General features: G+C 41.8%; 1 protein-coding gene across 2 annotated transcripts in view; it reads left to right on the forward strand.

Annotated features, from left to right (window-relative positions):
- Ano2 (anoctamin 2) overlaps positions 1 to 14,053 on the forward strand; it is a 355,142-nt gene that overhangs the window by 278,800 nt on the left and 62,289 nt on the right. For both annotated transcript variants that reach the window (XM_048787661.1, XM_048787662.1), the window contains one exon: positions 9,189 to 9,384. In XM_048787661.1, coding sequence (XP_048643618.1) covers positions 9,189 to 9,384 — 196 coding nt within the window. The remainder of the gene's footprint in view (positions 1 to 9,188; positions 9,385 to 14,053) is intronic.

Consider the following 14,053-nt stretch of genomic DNA (forward strand, 5'->3'; position numbering starts at 1 on the left):
TGAAAAAGTTTGGATAAAAGTATTTTCCAATCTTATTAAAGCCTTGAAAGACTGGCAGGATAGTAATAACACTAGGTTGAAATTCAAATGGAAATAGGAACCAAGGAAATAAACTTTGGCCCTAATACTGATTTTACCTTAAGGACAATTTCCCATCTAGGCAAACTTAGCCTTTGGTTTTGCTGGTTTTATAGGAATGAAGAAGATAGAAATCAGGGACTATGACTGTTTCAAAGTGGAAGAATATTTCACAACACTGTAATGCAAAGAATTAGCCTCAAAACATGAATAATCATAAACCAATGAAAAGGACAGTGCAATTAAAAAACTGGAAAAATAGGTACTTCGTAAGAGAGGAAATTCAAATGGCCAATAAATCTAGAAAAGAGTATGCAATCTCATTAGTAATCATGGAAATTCTAATTTAAGCCACAGTAAAATACCACATGTACCCAACAGATAATATGCCATTAAAAAGTCTGTCAATAACAAGTGTTGGAAAAGATATAGATCAAAAGAAACTTTTATACGCTGCTGGTGGGAGTGGAAATTTTTAACAAAAGACACTTTAGAAATAGGCTGGCATTATCTAGTAAAACTGAAATTTATGGCCTGAAATTCCACTCCTGGGTATATGCCCTGGAAAAACTTATTTGCATGCACAGAAAATACATGTACAAAAAAAAAATGTCTATGGAAGCACTGTTTATAATAACCCCAAACTGGAAATAATCCAAATGCCTATCCCCACTAGAATGGATAAACAAATCGAGGTATATTTATACAATTAAGTCCTACATAGTCATGGAATTGAACAAACTAATGGCAACATGGGTGAAAGAAACCAAAACAGAAGAATAAATGTGGTTTGATTCTAATCAAAGTTCAGAAAGAAACAATCCTAACTCTGCTGTTTAGGGGTACATACCCAAGTGACAGAACTATAAAGGTAAGCAAGGAAATGATTGCCACAAAATTCAGCACAGTGGTCAAATCTAAAAAGAGAAGCTAGTGAAAGTGGGCATTGGGTACCAGGGAATAGGAAGGAGGGCATGCAGAGATGCTGGCTGTTGATCTGGGTTGTATTGGAGTTTTCTTTGTTCATTCAGCCGTGTGTGCATGTATATGTGTAAAAGGAATTTGTCCATATGTTCACAATAAAATTTAAAAATACACAATATGCATGTATTAAATAGGTTGGTCAGGGAAGTTCTCAGTAAAGAGATTTTTATCAGGGATCTGGATGAGGGGAAAGAGCCAGTCACATGGGAATTCTAGGGGAATATTGTAAGCAAAGGAAAGAGTGAGGGGAGAGGCTCCGAGGTAGGTGGAGTTTGGTGTGTAGAGGAACAGCAAGCAGTAGCTAGAGTGTGACTGGAGCTGAGTACCCTAGAGAAAGGGAGAGGTGGAAGGAATGTGGTCAGAGAGATCATAGGGAGCCAGGATATATGGGCCCCGCAGGCCACAGCAAGGACTGGACTTACCTAAGTGATATGGGAATTCCAGCGAGAGGTTTTGTAGAGGAGTGACCCATTCTGACATCAGAAAGGTCATTCTGCTGTAGTGAGAAATGTTGTTAGGAAAGCACAGTTAGGAAGAGGGAGATTGCATGGGAAGCGATTGCAATAATTCAATAAGTATGGTGGCCAGGCTGGGGTGATAGTGAAAAGTGGTCAGGTGCTGGTTCCATTTCAAAAGTGGACCTGAAAGAATTTGATCTTGTTATATAAAATGCAGAGAAATGGAGCATGGCTCTATGCTTCTATCTTTAAACAAATAAAAAGGCTGCATGTATCACTTACTGGGATGGAGAGAAATTCTAGAGTTGTTCTCATGAACGGATGTGACTCTAGAGCTCAGCTTCTCATCCAGGCTGGAGACATAATAGGTTATGGATGGTATTTAAAGGCAAGAAATTGCATGAGATCACCAGGGGAGTGAGGTAAATAGGGAAGAAAAAGTTCAATGTTATAGTTTGGGAACACACGAGGAAAAATCCAGAAAGAAGATTGAAAAGGAATAGCTAAGAGAGAGCTAGGGGTCAAGAAAGTGTATCAAGAGGGGGGCAATCCATTGCATCACATGTAACTGAGAAGCCAAGGAAGAAGAGACTGAAACTAGCTTATCTATTGTCTGGGAAAAGACCTTGTACCATCATTTTCAGCTCATCAACATATAAATCACTGACCACCATCTGACAAATGCTGAAAACCAAGTCAATGGTGGATCATCTTGAAAGGTTGTTTTTGTTGTTGTTGTTGTTGTTTTTTACTTCGATAGAGATCTTCTAAAGCTAGACTGAGGATGGGAATTTTGTGTGTGTGTTGTTTAGAAATAATATGTGATTGCCTTTAAAAAACAAAACCAAACCCATTTTCAACCCACTCAACTCCTAATCTTGAGATAAATGCAAGATTCTTTTTCAGAACCAAGAACTAACTGATCATCATGCCATGTTTGGGGTTCCCCATCTGCCATGAGCAAGTGCTGAGCCCAGGATGTGTGAGTGGGGGCTGGGCGTGGAGTGTAAGATTGCAGGGGAAGCAGGTAGCCCCCTCTGGATCAGCCTTTTAAAGTCCAGTCCTCAAGCCTGGTCTAAGCTTACTGACCTGGGACAATTTTTATAGTACCTCTTTTTTTTTTTTTTTTTTGCTTTCAGAAGTAATTTAGGTCGGATAATAATCCAAGTTGTACAATAAATTATGTGGTTCCCTACCTATTAGATTTTTATTTATTTTTTATTTTTTGGTACTGAGGGTTGAATCCAGAGGCACTTTACCACTGAGCCACATCCCTGGCCCTTTTTATTTTTAAGTTTAAGACAGGGTCTCACCAAGTTGCTTTGGGCCTTGCTAAATTGCTGAATCTGACCTTGAACTTACAATCCTCTTCCCTCGGCCTCCTGAGCTGCTGGGATGACAGGCATGTGCCTTTGTGCCCAGCTAAAAATTCTTTTTTGGTACTATCTTTCCCTTGTTTCTTTATGTTTTTTTAAAAAGCTCAGTCTTCTAGAAACAAAAAGGAGGAACAAAAAGAGGAGCTTACAATTATCCTAAACAAGGTGTGGAGCATGAAATCAAGGAGCTAGGGTGGTGGTTAGGAAAGAATAATATTTTGTCAGGAAATGATGGTCTACCCAGAGCACCTACTTCAATAAAGACCAATAAAGATGAGTATCTCTCATCTCCTTCCTTCCTCCACCATTTGTGACTGCTCCTTGGCAGAAGGTGGCAGGATCACAGCTACTAGGAGAGATTTAGAGGTACTATATGCCAGTTGGGTATAATTTTTATGGGGTGACAAGAGCAAAGAAAATCCCTTTGCCGTTTCATTTGCCCTGTCATGTTGGAAGACGGCTTGAACAAAGATGAATTTTCTTTCTTTTCCAATCTTCTTGAGTTATAAGGTTTTTTTTTTTTTTCTTTCTCCTTTTTAGAATTAACTCTTTGTTTTCTCTTTTTGTTATTATTTTTAATTGTTAAAAATTATACATAATAGTGGGCTTCATTGTTACATACTTATGCATGCACACAGTGACGATATAATCTGGTCAATTTCATTTTGCAGTACTTTCCCTTTCCCTCTCTGCTTCCCTCCTCTGGTTCCCTTCCTTCTACTTTCTCTTTATAAGGTGGGTTATTGTCAGAGGCCATATCCTTCTACAGCCTGAGCTTTCCCCTCATGCCCAATATGATCATTTACTTACACCTGTGGGCTGGGGAACCACCATTGGAAACCTACTCCTACTCCCTTGCCTGGATGGCTACAATAGCACCTTACATCAACTCCCTGCTTTTGCACTGCCCCTTACAGATCATCAGCACACTGAGTTTTATTTTTTAAAACTTAATTCAAATCCTAACACTCCTCTGTTTAAAACTTTTGGCTTCTCATTTCCTGATGTACAGAAGCCAATGAGCAGGGCTGACCCCTCCTCCTGCCCACCCATCTCCTACCCGACTCTCTCCTTGCTCACTCTGTACCAGCCACCATCTGCCTCAACACCTTCCCTCTCATTCCTTCCTTCAGGTGCTTGATGAGAGGTCCCCTTCTCACCTTGGCCTTTCTCAACAACCCTATTTAAATTGCACACTATCCCCATATTCCTGTTTAACTCATTTGTCCCCACAGTTTTTATCACATTAGAGTTATTGTATATTTTATCTATCTATGTGGTTATTGTCTGTCTTTTCCCACTAGAATAATTTCTGTTGTAAAATTTTTATTAACACGTTAGTTATACATATTAACGGGAGTCCACGTGGTATTTCCAGACATGCATAAAGCATGCATTGATCTTATTCAACCACACTTCTTCCACTCTCACCCTAGCTCTCCTCCCTTCCCATTCTCTAGTAATATCTCTTCTGCTTTCAGATTGACTCTTTTAAAAATAGTTTCTACATATGAGAGAGAATATGTGATGCTTGTTTTCCTATGTCTGGCATATTTTTTTTTTAACACAGCATTCTCTAGTTCCATCCATGTTACTGTAAATAACAGGATTTCATTCTTCTTTATGGCTGGATAATACTCCATTATGTATATATACCACATTTTCTTTACCTGTTCATCTGCTGATGGGCACCTAGGCTGATTCCATGGCTTAGCCATTGTGAATAGTGCTATAATAAACATGGGCATGTAGGTATTTCTTGTATGCCAACTTCATTTCCTTTGGATATATACTCAGGAGTGGGATAGGTGAAACATATGGTGGTTCTATTTTTACTTTTTTTTATATGAACCTCCATATTGTTTTCAATAGCGTCTGTACTAATTTACATTTCTGCCAACAATGTATGAGCTCTTTTTTTCTCTACAATCTTGCCAACTTTTATTATTTTTTGTCTTTTTGACAATAGCTGTTGTAAATGGAGTGAGATAGAATCTCATTGTGGTTTTGATTTCCATTTCCCTGGTGGCTAATGATATTGAGCATTTTTTCATATGTTCATTGAACATTTGTATTTCTTCTTATATTTTTTTTACTGCTATATTCCTGACACTTATTACTGTGATTGGCAGATAGGAAGTGCTTCAGACATGTGTTAGAATGGATGATGTCAGGGGAAACTTCTTATGTCAGTGATAAAGCCATGATATATGTGTGTGTGTGTGTGTGTGTGTGTGTGTGTGTGTGTGTGTGTGTTGAGGCTTTTTGTTTGGTTTTGGTTTTGGTTTTTTAAGCTACTAGACTACTGCATTGTATCCTAGGTTGGACAATCTCCCACTGGATCAGCAGAGGTTGCTTCTGCACTATTCCTGCATGCTTCTCCTCTCTTTTCTGGAAAGTTCTTCCTCTTCCTTATTCTTTCCTCTAAGTCTTTCCCATAGGAATCTATCTTAAACTTTTTTCCACAAGGTTTCCTCTGACTGTTCTACTCTCGGCTGAAAGCTTACCAGAAGCTCATGAACCAAGTGAGGCCTGTGATGGATTAGCTACTTACTAGGGTTACCCTGTTGTATGTGTGCAATGGTTTCTCAACTTTGCTTCAGAGTGGAAGTCCTGGAGTGTAGGGACAAGGCTATTTCTTCTTTCTTTTTTGTAGTGTCAGATAGTACTCTGGGATCTGTAGCTTGATTTAACATTGCAGTACCATTTTTTTATGCCCCAGAGATCAAGTTCTGGGATTAAAACACAAAAGGCCACAGGAACTATGCTAATGTGATCATATGCAAGGTGACCAGGTCACCCATAGCTGAGAATCAGCAAATTTTTACCAAGCTGCCTCCACACTGAAACGGCATAAGCCATAGAATGTGACCCCAAACCAATTTTCTTTCAATATAGTTGTGGGAGACTGATCACAAACATGTAATAATATACCCAGTGCAGTGGTTTACACAATAGATGATCAATAAAATTGTTATATTTAATAAATGAAGTTAATTATATCATACAGACACAAGTAATGGACATGGTATTGGATTTTGCCAGAAGACCTGAGTTTTAATATCAGGGTGGGATTGTAGACTTAGGAACTATAGAACAGGGTTGGATCATCATTAGATCTCATTTATAAAAAGCATATCTTGCATGGCCATTGTAGTGATTAGTGCAGGGGAAGATGTGCATTGAATAACGACATCAGGAAGGCACCCTTAGCATCTCAGCTCTGCCATGTCCCCTCTAGGCCTTAGATCAATTAGATTGTTGCTTCTTGGACCTCAGTTTCCTTTTGTACAAGACCAAAGCCTCTCACCCATGTCCCATGCTGGTGGTGGAAATGGGGTTCCCCTCGGTGGAATGGGCTGGTTGAGAAATAAAAGCTAAGAAAAATAGAATGGTGAAAAAAACCACAGAACACAGAAAGTAGTTTCAAAAGCGGGGCAGGATGGGCAAGCCGATCAGATGGATTGAGCTTCTAGATTATGGCAAAATGGAGCCTGTGCCTGCTTTATTTATATCAGGAAACATCAAAGGCCTTCCATGGAATGTTCTTCTCCAAAAAAGGTTAAAGGTGGGCTGTCCAGTTCCCAACAGGTTACTACTCCCATCTCCAGAGCTACGATGAGGGATCTTCCTAGCAGAGCAGATATAAAGTTTACATGCACTGGATAATCTATTGCCCATGGGAGAGCCACCGATAGTTCGCAATGCCAAACCTAAATCTCCCTGGCTTCCATACTGAGAGAAGATCCTCATGTAATTTACAGATGGTTTCCCGCAAAAGCCTATATGAGAATGATTCCTAAATGTTAAAATTCTTTAATTCCTACCACAATCCAGGAGACTAGGAGTAGAGCCATACCAGTGGCTTTGAGCAAATCCCTTCCCTTTGCCATGCCTGCTTCTTGGTCTGCAAAATGATCACAGGACTGAGTTGGTGCTCTTCAAGTTTTCCCAGCTTGAAAACTGTAGAAGCTAGAGATGCTCTTGGAAATAGCAAAGGAGAGGTTCAGAACCTGATTTTTTCAAGGGATAGAAAACAAAGACCAGAGAAAATAAGGCTGCAAAGAATAATCAGAGACTGGAGAGAGGGTGTTGGAGATAGGGATACAGGGAAAGAGAGGCTAGGGATGAAGCGGGCTTCCGAAAGTGAGCACAGAGGTGCTTTTGGACCTGAATAGGGATCTTGTTAAAATGCAGATTCCAGGTCAGTAGGCCTGGAATTGTATATGAGATTTTCCATCTCTATCAGCTCAAGCTGGTGTAACTGAACTGGACCACACTTTGAATGGCAAGGAAGGGTGTTCTTTTGTTTCTGACTCTAGCAGCCAGCCTTTCAGAGAAGCCCAACAGCTCATCTCCTCCCCTTTGGGTCCTCCATGTCCCTACCCCAAAACCCTAAAGCAAAGGATGTTTTTGCTATTTTTTTTTCTTCCATCGTTCACCCAATCATGCATGCATGAGTACACACACAACACACACACACACAACACACTCACTCCTCAATGACCTGACCTCCACTGCTTCATCAATACTTCCATCACTGGTCTTCACTGCAAAAGTGATTTGGGGGGAAAAGAATCTCACACCACATTTTCCAGGCCCTTACTGTCTGGCGGTGACAATCCCAGAGGAGCAGGAAGTGAAATGTCTACATTGTTGGAGCAGGGTGATGTCATGTCCAGGTCTTCCCACTCACATGGTAGTCGTCCCTCCTTTGTCCTGCAGGCTGGTGTCTCTGTTGTTCCCACCCCCACCCTGAACCCTAAGTCAGGCCTCCCACAAAGTGTATTCCCCATCTATCCTCCCCTACACATACACACACACACATACACACATTTTACCCAGAGAACACTACCTTCCTGCCTCTCTTAGCAAGGGCTTCTTTCTCACACCATGGTCCACAGGGCATATACTAATATTTATAAAGCATAACAACAGGATAAAAAGCTGAGTCTGCCATCAGTACCCCCAGTTTCAGCATCGCCAGCACTCTCTGGAGCTCTGAAGGTGTCTATATCTGGACACATCTGCAACCCATTTCCAGCCCACCAGAGTGTCATTCACACTGCCTGTGAAGCCCTGCCCAAGCCTCAGCCCCCTCCTCTCCTTCTTCCCTCCCTCCAGAACATGTAGTCCAGCATAGGTTCTGCTTTCAGAAACTTATACCTGCCCTTTTCTCCCCCTACTTTTCCCATTTAGCCTCCATAGCCAGTGCCACTGTCCCCTGTTCCCTAGAGGGAATAGGACCCACAGCCTCATTTGCAGAAAAAATGCTAAAAAAAAAAAAAAAGAAAAGGCTTCAAGAGACTGAAGCAAATTAGAATTCACTCTGAGCACAGGATGCACCTAGCAGTTGCCTTTCCTCCCTCTGTGCTCTCAGATATGTTTACCCAGGGCACTTTCTTCTCACAGCATCCTGTAAATGGTCCATCCTTGGTTGTGATGGGGAGAGGAAGGAGAGTGGGGATATAGGAAAGGAGTGGGGCTCTTGGGCTGATGTAGGTCTAGGAGAATCCCTTATTATTCTTAGTTCTAGAAATAGGAAATAGGGGACTTGGAGGTCAAGTGGCTGGTACATTTCCTTTTGGAACACAGCAGCGAGAGATTTACGTACCAAGTGAAAAATATGCCGCTCCCATTTTAAGTCACCTGATAGAGAAATCATCCTGAGGACTGAGTTTGAAAATATCACTCCTGATTTATTTCCCCTTTTTTTCTCTTTTGAGTAACCAACAAGCCATAGCTCATCCCTTTGCAGCTCAAACACCTTTTTCTGTGGCTTCCTATTTCATTTCATGGATGGTCTTGCTCACATCCCACTTCCTCTATAAATACTCCCTGGCCCACCAGATCTGCTTGGTCCCCTGAGTTCTTTCAGCAACTATGCTCTTTATTTAGCACTTAATGCATTCTTAAATATTATTTATTATTGTTCAAAAAGTGAACAATAATATAGTCAATTGAAACATACTTAATGAAAGAAATTACAGGGTGTGTTGTACACTGCACAGTTTTCCTCCAGATTTGTGTGTGTGTATACGTGTATGCATGTGTGTGTGTATTTTAGATTGTTCAGAATCTGCTTTAAAACTAAAGATATTCTCCCCTGGAAAATATAGCTACACTCAGGATTCTGCATAAGGATTTGGTGGGTTTGCAGTTCCTTTATTGTGCACTGAAGGATTGCGGCTTAATAACACCTTATGTAGCAGACAGTGCTCTAAACTGAACAAATAGTAGGTGCTCAAGAATTGCTTGCTGATGTGTGTCTCTCACTGTTTGCCATGAACAGATTGCCCTGACATTCTCTATTGTCTTTGGGGTCATTGTGTATCGGATCACAACTGCAGCTGCTCTGTCTCTCAACAAAGCCACACGCTCCAATGTCCGGGTGACAGTGACAGCAACAGCAGTCATCATCAACCTCGTGGTCATCCTCATCCTGGACGAGATCTATGGTGCTGTGGCCAAGTGGCTCACCAAAATTGGTACTGTGTCGCCAATCCTGTATTTGTGTTGGAAGTACTTGAATATGATCAATCCAATGTGTGGAAGGTATCCAGTAATAATGACTCCAAATCTCAAAAGGGATGGGAACAGGATGCTTTGCACAGTGCATTTTAATTAGAAGAATGCAGAAATGCAAAAGCTGTGTTCTTATAGGGCTCACCAAAGGGCTTTCCCTAAAGATGGGAATCCTTCCTGTAGCATGCTTGATTGATAGTCCTGTGGCCCATGTTGATTGCCTCATGTGACAGGGAACTCACTATCCCCTAAGGATAATCCATGGGGTCTATTCTTTTGAGCAAGGTAGATTCAACGCTTCCTGTTGAAAATTATAGAGTTTAGTTCTCCTCATTTTCCCAGCAGCATTAATAAAGTGGAGGAAAGCCTTCTGATACTTGAGCCCAAGAGGGTCTTATCTATCCCAGAAAAATCCATGCATTCCCCAGGCACTGAGCAGACTTCAAAGGGACATATCAAACTTCCCAAGCTTCAAACCAGTGAGAAAAATGTAGTGGCCTCAACATGCAGACATGTCATTTGAGCTGCGACCTGCTGTTGCCTGAGCACCACACATTGGCATTTGTACTTATTAGATGGGGGAGGCCTGAGAGTTGAGACCCTTTCCTCATTGTACTCTGGGTGGCCTGAATACACCTTTCTTTCTTGAATTTGGGGATTTCTTTTTTTGACTGTAGGGGCTAGGAGTCTCAGCCTCTTGCTCACCTCATAGAGAAGTGGAGTGAATGGTATAATGTCTTTAATTCACCGACCAATCAGAAGTTAGACACTCCATAAAACTCCTCAAGAGAGCCTTCCCAAGAAGACCAGAGAATTCCAGAAGGCTACTATGTTGGTGACTTTCCCCAGCATGGCCTTTCCTCTTAGACTATATACAGCAGCACCTATGTCTGACTTCCATGTTGGTCTAGGCAGTGTACCATCTGGAATGCAGGTCTGACCTAAAGAGTTATAAGTATTTTCTGTGTTAAGTATCTACATAATTATAAATATCATCTGTGTTCCTTCTAAGATTCTTGAGAAAAAAAATTTAATTCAGTGTGTTTCGCAATTTACTATATAGTAGTCTATAGGAGTACTCAGGAATACTTTAGGGGGCTTAGGGGAGTCTTGGAGATAGAGGGACCTAACTGGAGAGCTCAGAAAAGTAGTGTTGGGTGGGCCTGTGTGTAGGAAGGAGGGAGTGGGTAGGAGAAGTGGAAGGTTCCTGGAAGAGGAAACAAAGGGAAGTGTGGCACTGAAGGGACAGTTCCAATCCCTTGGGTTCACAGAGAGGTAGGTGGCATGTGGGCCACGTGGACCACTAAGAGAATTTTGGTGGATCTTAATGCCAGTGGAACAAAAGAACCAAGCTTAGCATACAGGAAAAAGAGCATGATGTATGTTCAGGAAGCCAGAGTATCCCAGGATGGTGGCTCTCTGGGACCCATGGCATACCCAGGGGTGGGAAACTGGGCCCAGGGAGTTGGCCAATACCGGGCTTTATTTTTCAGTGGAAGACTTTAAGTTCCAGGCTCAGGAAGCATTTTCTGGAGTTCAAAGGTGAATCTGAGCAGGAGTACCATCCTTCTGGTTTGATTACTGAGCAAGGAGAGAAATAAAACAAAGGCAGAAGTAGATACAAGCCAAGATAGGAGCTTTAAAACTGAAAAAGTCTGCATTTAAAACTGAAAAAGTCTGCATTGAAGGAAGTCCTCTGTAGGAAAGCCAGATAAGCTTCCTAGTACCAAATTCCTGACAGATTTATCTTTCCACGGCAGGACAGTGTGCACAGGCAGCTTTACCAGTCTTTGCACAGGGAAGATCACAGGACATTTGCTTTCTTTTGGTAGTTTGCTTCAAAGGAAGGGCAGAGACAGCTGACTGGCAAGGAATGCCAGTGTCACCCTCCATACTTTCTATCACTGAAGAGGAGAAGTGAGTGAGATGGGGAGACAAACTAAGCCAAGCTTTTCACTCCTGATATTACTCCATGTGGAGAGGCCATGCCTCTCCACATGGAGGAATATCAGGAGTGAAAAGAAATGTCCTGGTCCTCTATACCTGGCCCCAATCCAATACTACTGAGGAGTTTTCTAAGAATATGATGTGCTGGAAATATTGCTTGCAAAATTACTCAGGCCAGGGTATAAAAACAATAGAATAGAGAAAGGCAGGAAGACCTAATGTAAGGGAGGTTACTGAGTGCATGGACAGGAAGTAAGGAAAAGAGAAAGAGGAAGTCAGTGATGTAGAAATTTCTTCTTACCCTCCATTTGAGTTTTCTTACACAGCTTCAATTAGTTGTAAAGATGGGAGATATGGAGATTGATCAACTATCAGAAACTCATTAACAAAAGTTTAACTAACACTTCCCTGTGCCTTAAACTCTTTTGTCTAAATCATAAGCAAAATGGCCACATACCAATTTCTACTCTGTGAAGCTGTATCTGCTGTTTCTATCAGTACTCTCCCAATCACCCAAAAAGTTCAGGATACTTCAGTTTGTTAAGCCAATGCCCCATGGTCCATTAAAGAAAACAATCTACACACTGGAAAGGGGTGGCATTCTTTTGTTCTTTGTGGCAAAGATACTCAAATGTGTTTTTAAACTACAAAATTTTTCTTTTAGCCCATTTTGTCTTCATAAAAACTATAGCCTATAAGGGAAGTATTATGTCCTAATTTTACTAAGATTCAAACTCAGATTCTGCCTTTAACATGCAGATACTTTTAATCCTATTTTGGTGTAAGTTTCCCACCATCTATATGGAATTGTTACATTGGGTATCTGCTTAGGGACCATGTGGGTGTTGTCTTGGGTTGCTGCTCTTGTTTGTCTTATATTGGATGCTCCCAGAGTGCTCAGAAAGGCACTGTTGTGTAGTAGGAGATCACTAAATTCAAGAATCCAGTGGAAGAATCTTTGAGTTCCTCTTTCTTCCCATCCCTCAATTGTGTAGCATTGGGCAGCAGGGAACTTTTCTGGGTCAAGTTTTACGGATCCTTTCTTCATATGAATGATTTTCCATCCTCTATCCATGAATCACCACCCTGTTGGGCAATTTCACATCTTAACCTCTATGCTTTTGTCTTCAGCCTCTCTCTGTGGGCCTCTATTTTGGAAATCCTCACACAGTCATCCTTTCTTAAACAGTGGATTTGGGGACATCACCACTATTCAGGCTCCCAGAGCACTGTCCTTTGCTCCTATGACAGATATAAACCTGGATTTGAGGATCTCAACCACCTACCCTCACTGTCCTGCTGCACGCCAGCCAACCCACTCAACTCACTGTCACTCCAGGCCACTCTCTAACCTCCCACCCCTGGGCCTGGCTCATGCTGCTGTAGCTGCTATCACCACCCTGGGCAACCCTCCCTATAAAGTGCACTTAAAGCTTCCTTCTCTGTGGGCACTCCTCCCTCAGTGATTTTCCTCCCTTTCTGAACTCTCTGGCATAGATCTTTCATTCAACTTGTTCATCAATCAGTTGTTCCTGGAGTGCTTACTTTGTGCCAGCCACTATTTGGGGAACACAGCAATAATAAGAGTCCAGACGCTGTTGTGATGTTTTCATTGTGGTAAGAGAAATTCAGTAAAGAAGAATATTTCACAGAGCCTAAGAAATGTGTGATGTGATGGGGCCCTGCGTATAGGACCAGGTGGTTAGGAAGGGCCTTCAAGGTGGTAACTTTGTAGGTGAGACCCAAATGAGAGGGGGGAAACTTCCACACAAGGATCTGGAAGGAGCACTCAAGGAACACAGAGCAGCAAAGACAAAGGCTACAGGTGGGGATAACCTTGGAGGGGGTCATGTGCTGTTGGATCTTATTGCTCATATTTGCATGTATTCCCGTATTAGAATAGACTAAGCCGTGCTAGGGTAATATATCGTCTTCAAATATTGGCCACATAATATAAAGTAGTGTGTGTTCTTGCTCACACTACATGTCCAGTGTGCCTGCTGCCACTCAGTGACTCAGACTGATAGAGCCCGTGAAGAACACCATGTCAAGAAACTAGAGCTTGAAGGTCTATAGAGGCTATCAGATACCTCCTTCTGGAAGCATCATCATACCTTCTGATCACATTTCACTGGCTAGAACCAGCCTAATGATGAAACAGTTGGAACATGTGTGGAAGATTGTGGCCATCCTGTGAGCAAGACAAGTCTCTATCACTTGCTCCCATCAGACTGCAAGGCTCTTCAGGGTAGTGACTCTGTCTTATATTTATTTATATGACCTATAGTATTTGGCTCATGGTGGATCTTAGCACATATTTGTGGAAATTTTTGGGAAAATGCATCTCTCTCTTCACTCATGCAATCAAGAAGAACTTTTTTCAAGAAAGCCCACAGGTTAGGCATTCTGTAAGTCACAGTAGAGGCTGCCATGAGCATTCAAGTATTCACTACTTTTGACTCGGCTTGTCTGCATAAGGATTGGAGGAAATTTTGAGAAGAACAAGACAATGGCAAAGTTGTCCCAATAGGATAGAACTGACAGATGCAACAGGGGTATCAGAACTTTCCTTGATGTCAAAGAACACTCATACTAGCAGAGATTATCATACAAAAGCAGGTGCCCAGTATACTAGCAGGCTGAGGTATGGTTTCAGGGTCACCACAGGCCCCTGCAGGGACATAA

The sequence above is a fragment of the Marmota marmota genome, unplaced genomic scaffold (genome assembly GCF_001458135.2).
Source record: "Marmota marmota marmota unplaced genomic scaffold, marMar, whole genome shotgun sequence".
NCBI classification, from domain to species: domain Eukaryota; kingdom Metazoa; phylum Chordata; class Mammalia; order Rodentia; family Sciuridae; genus Marmota; species Marmota marmota.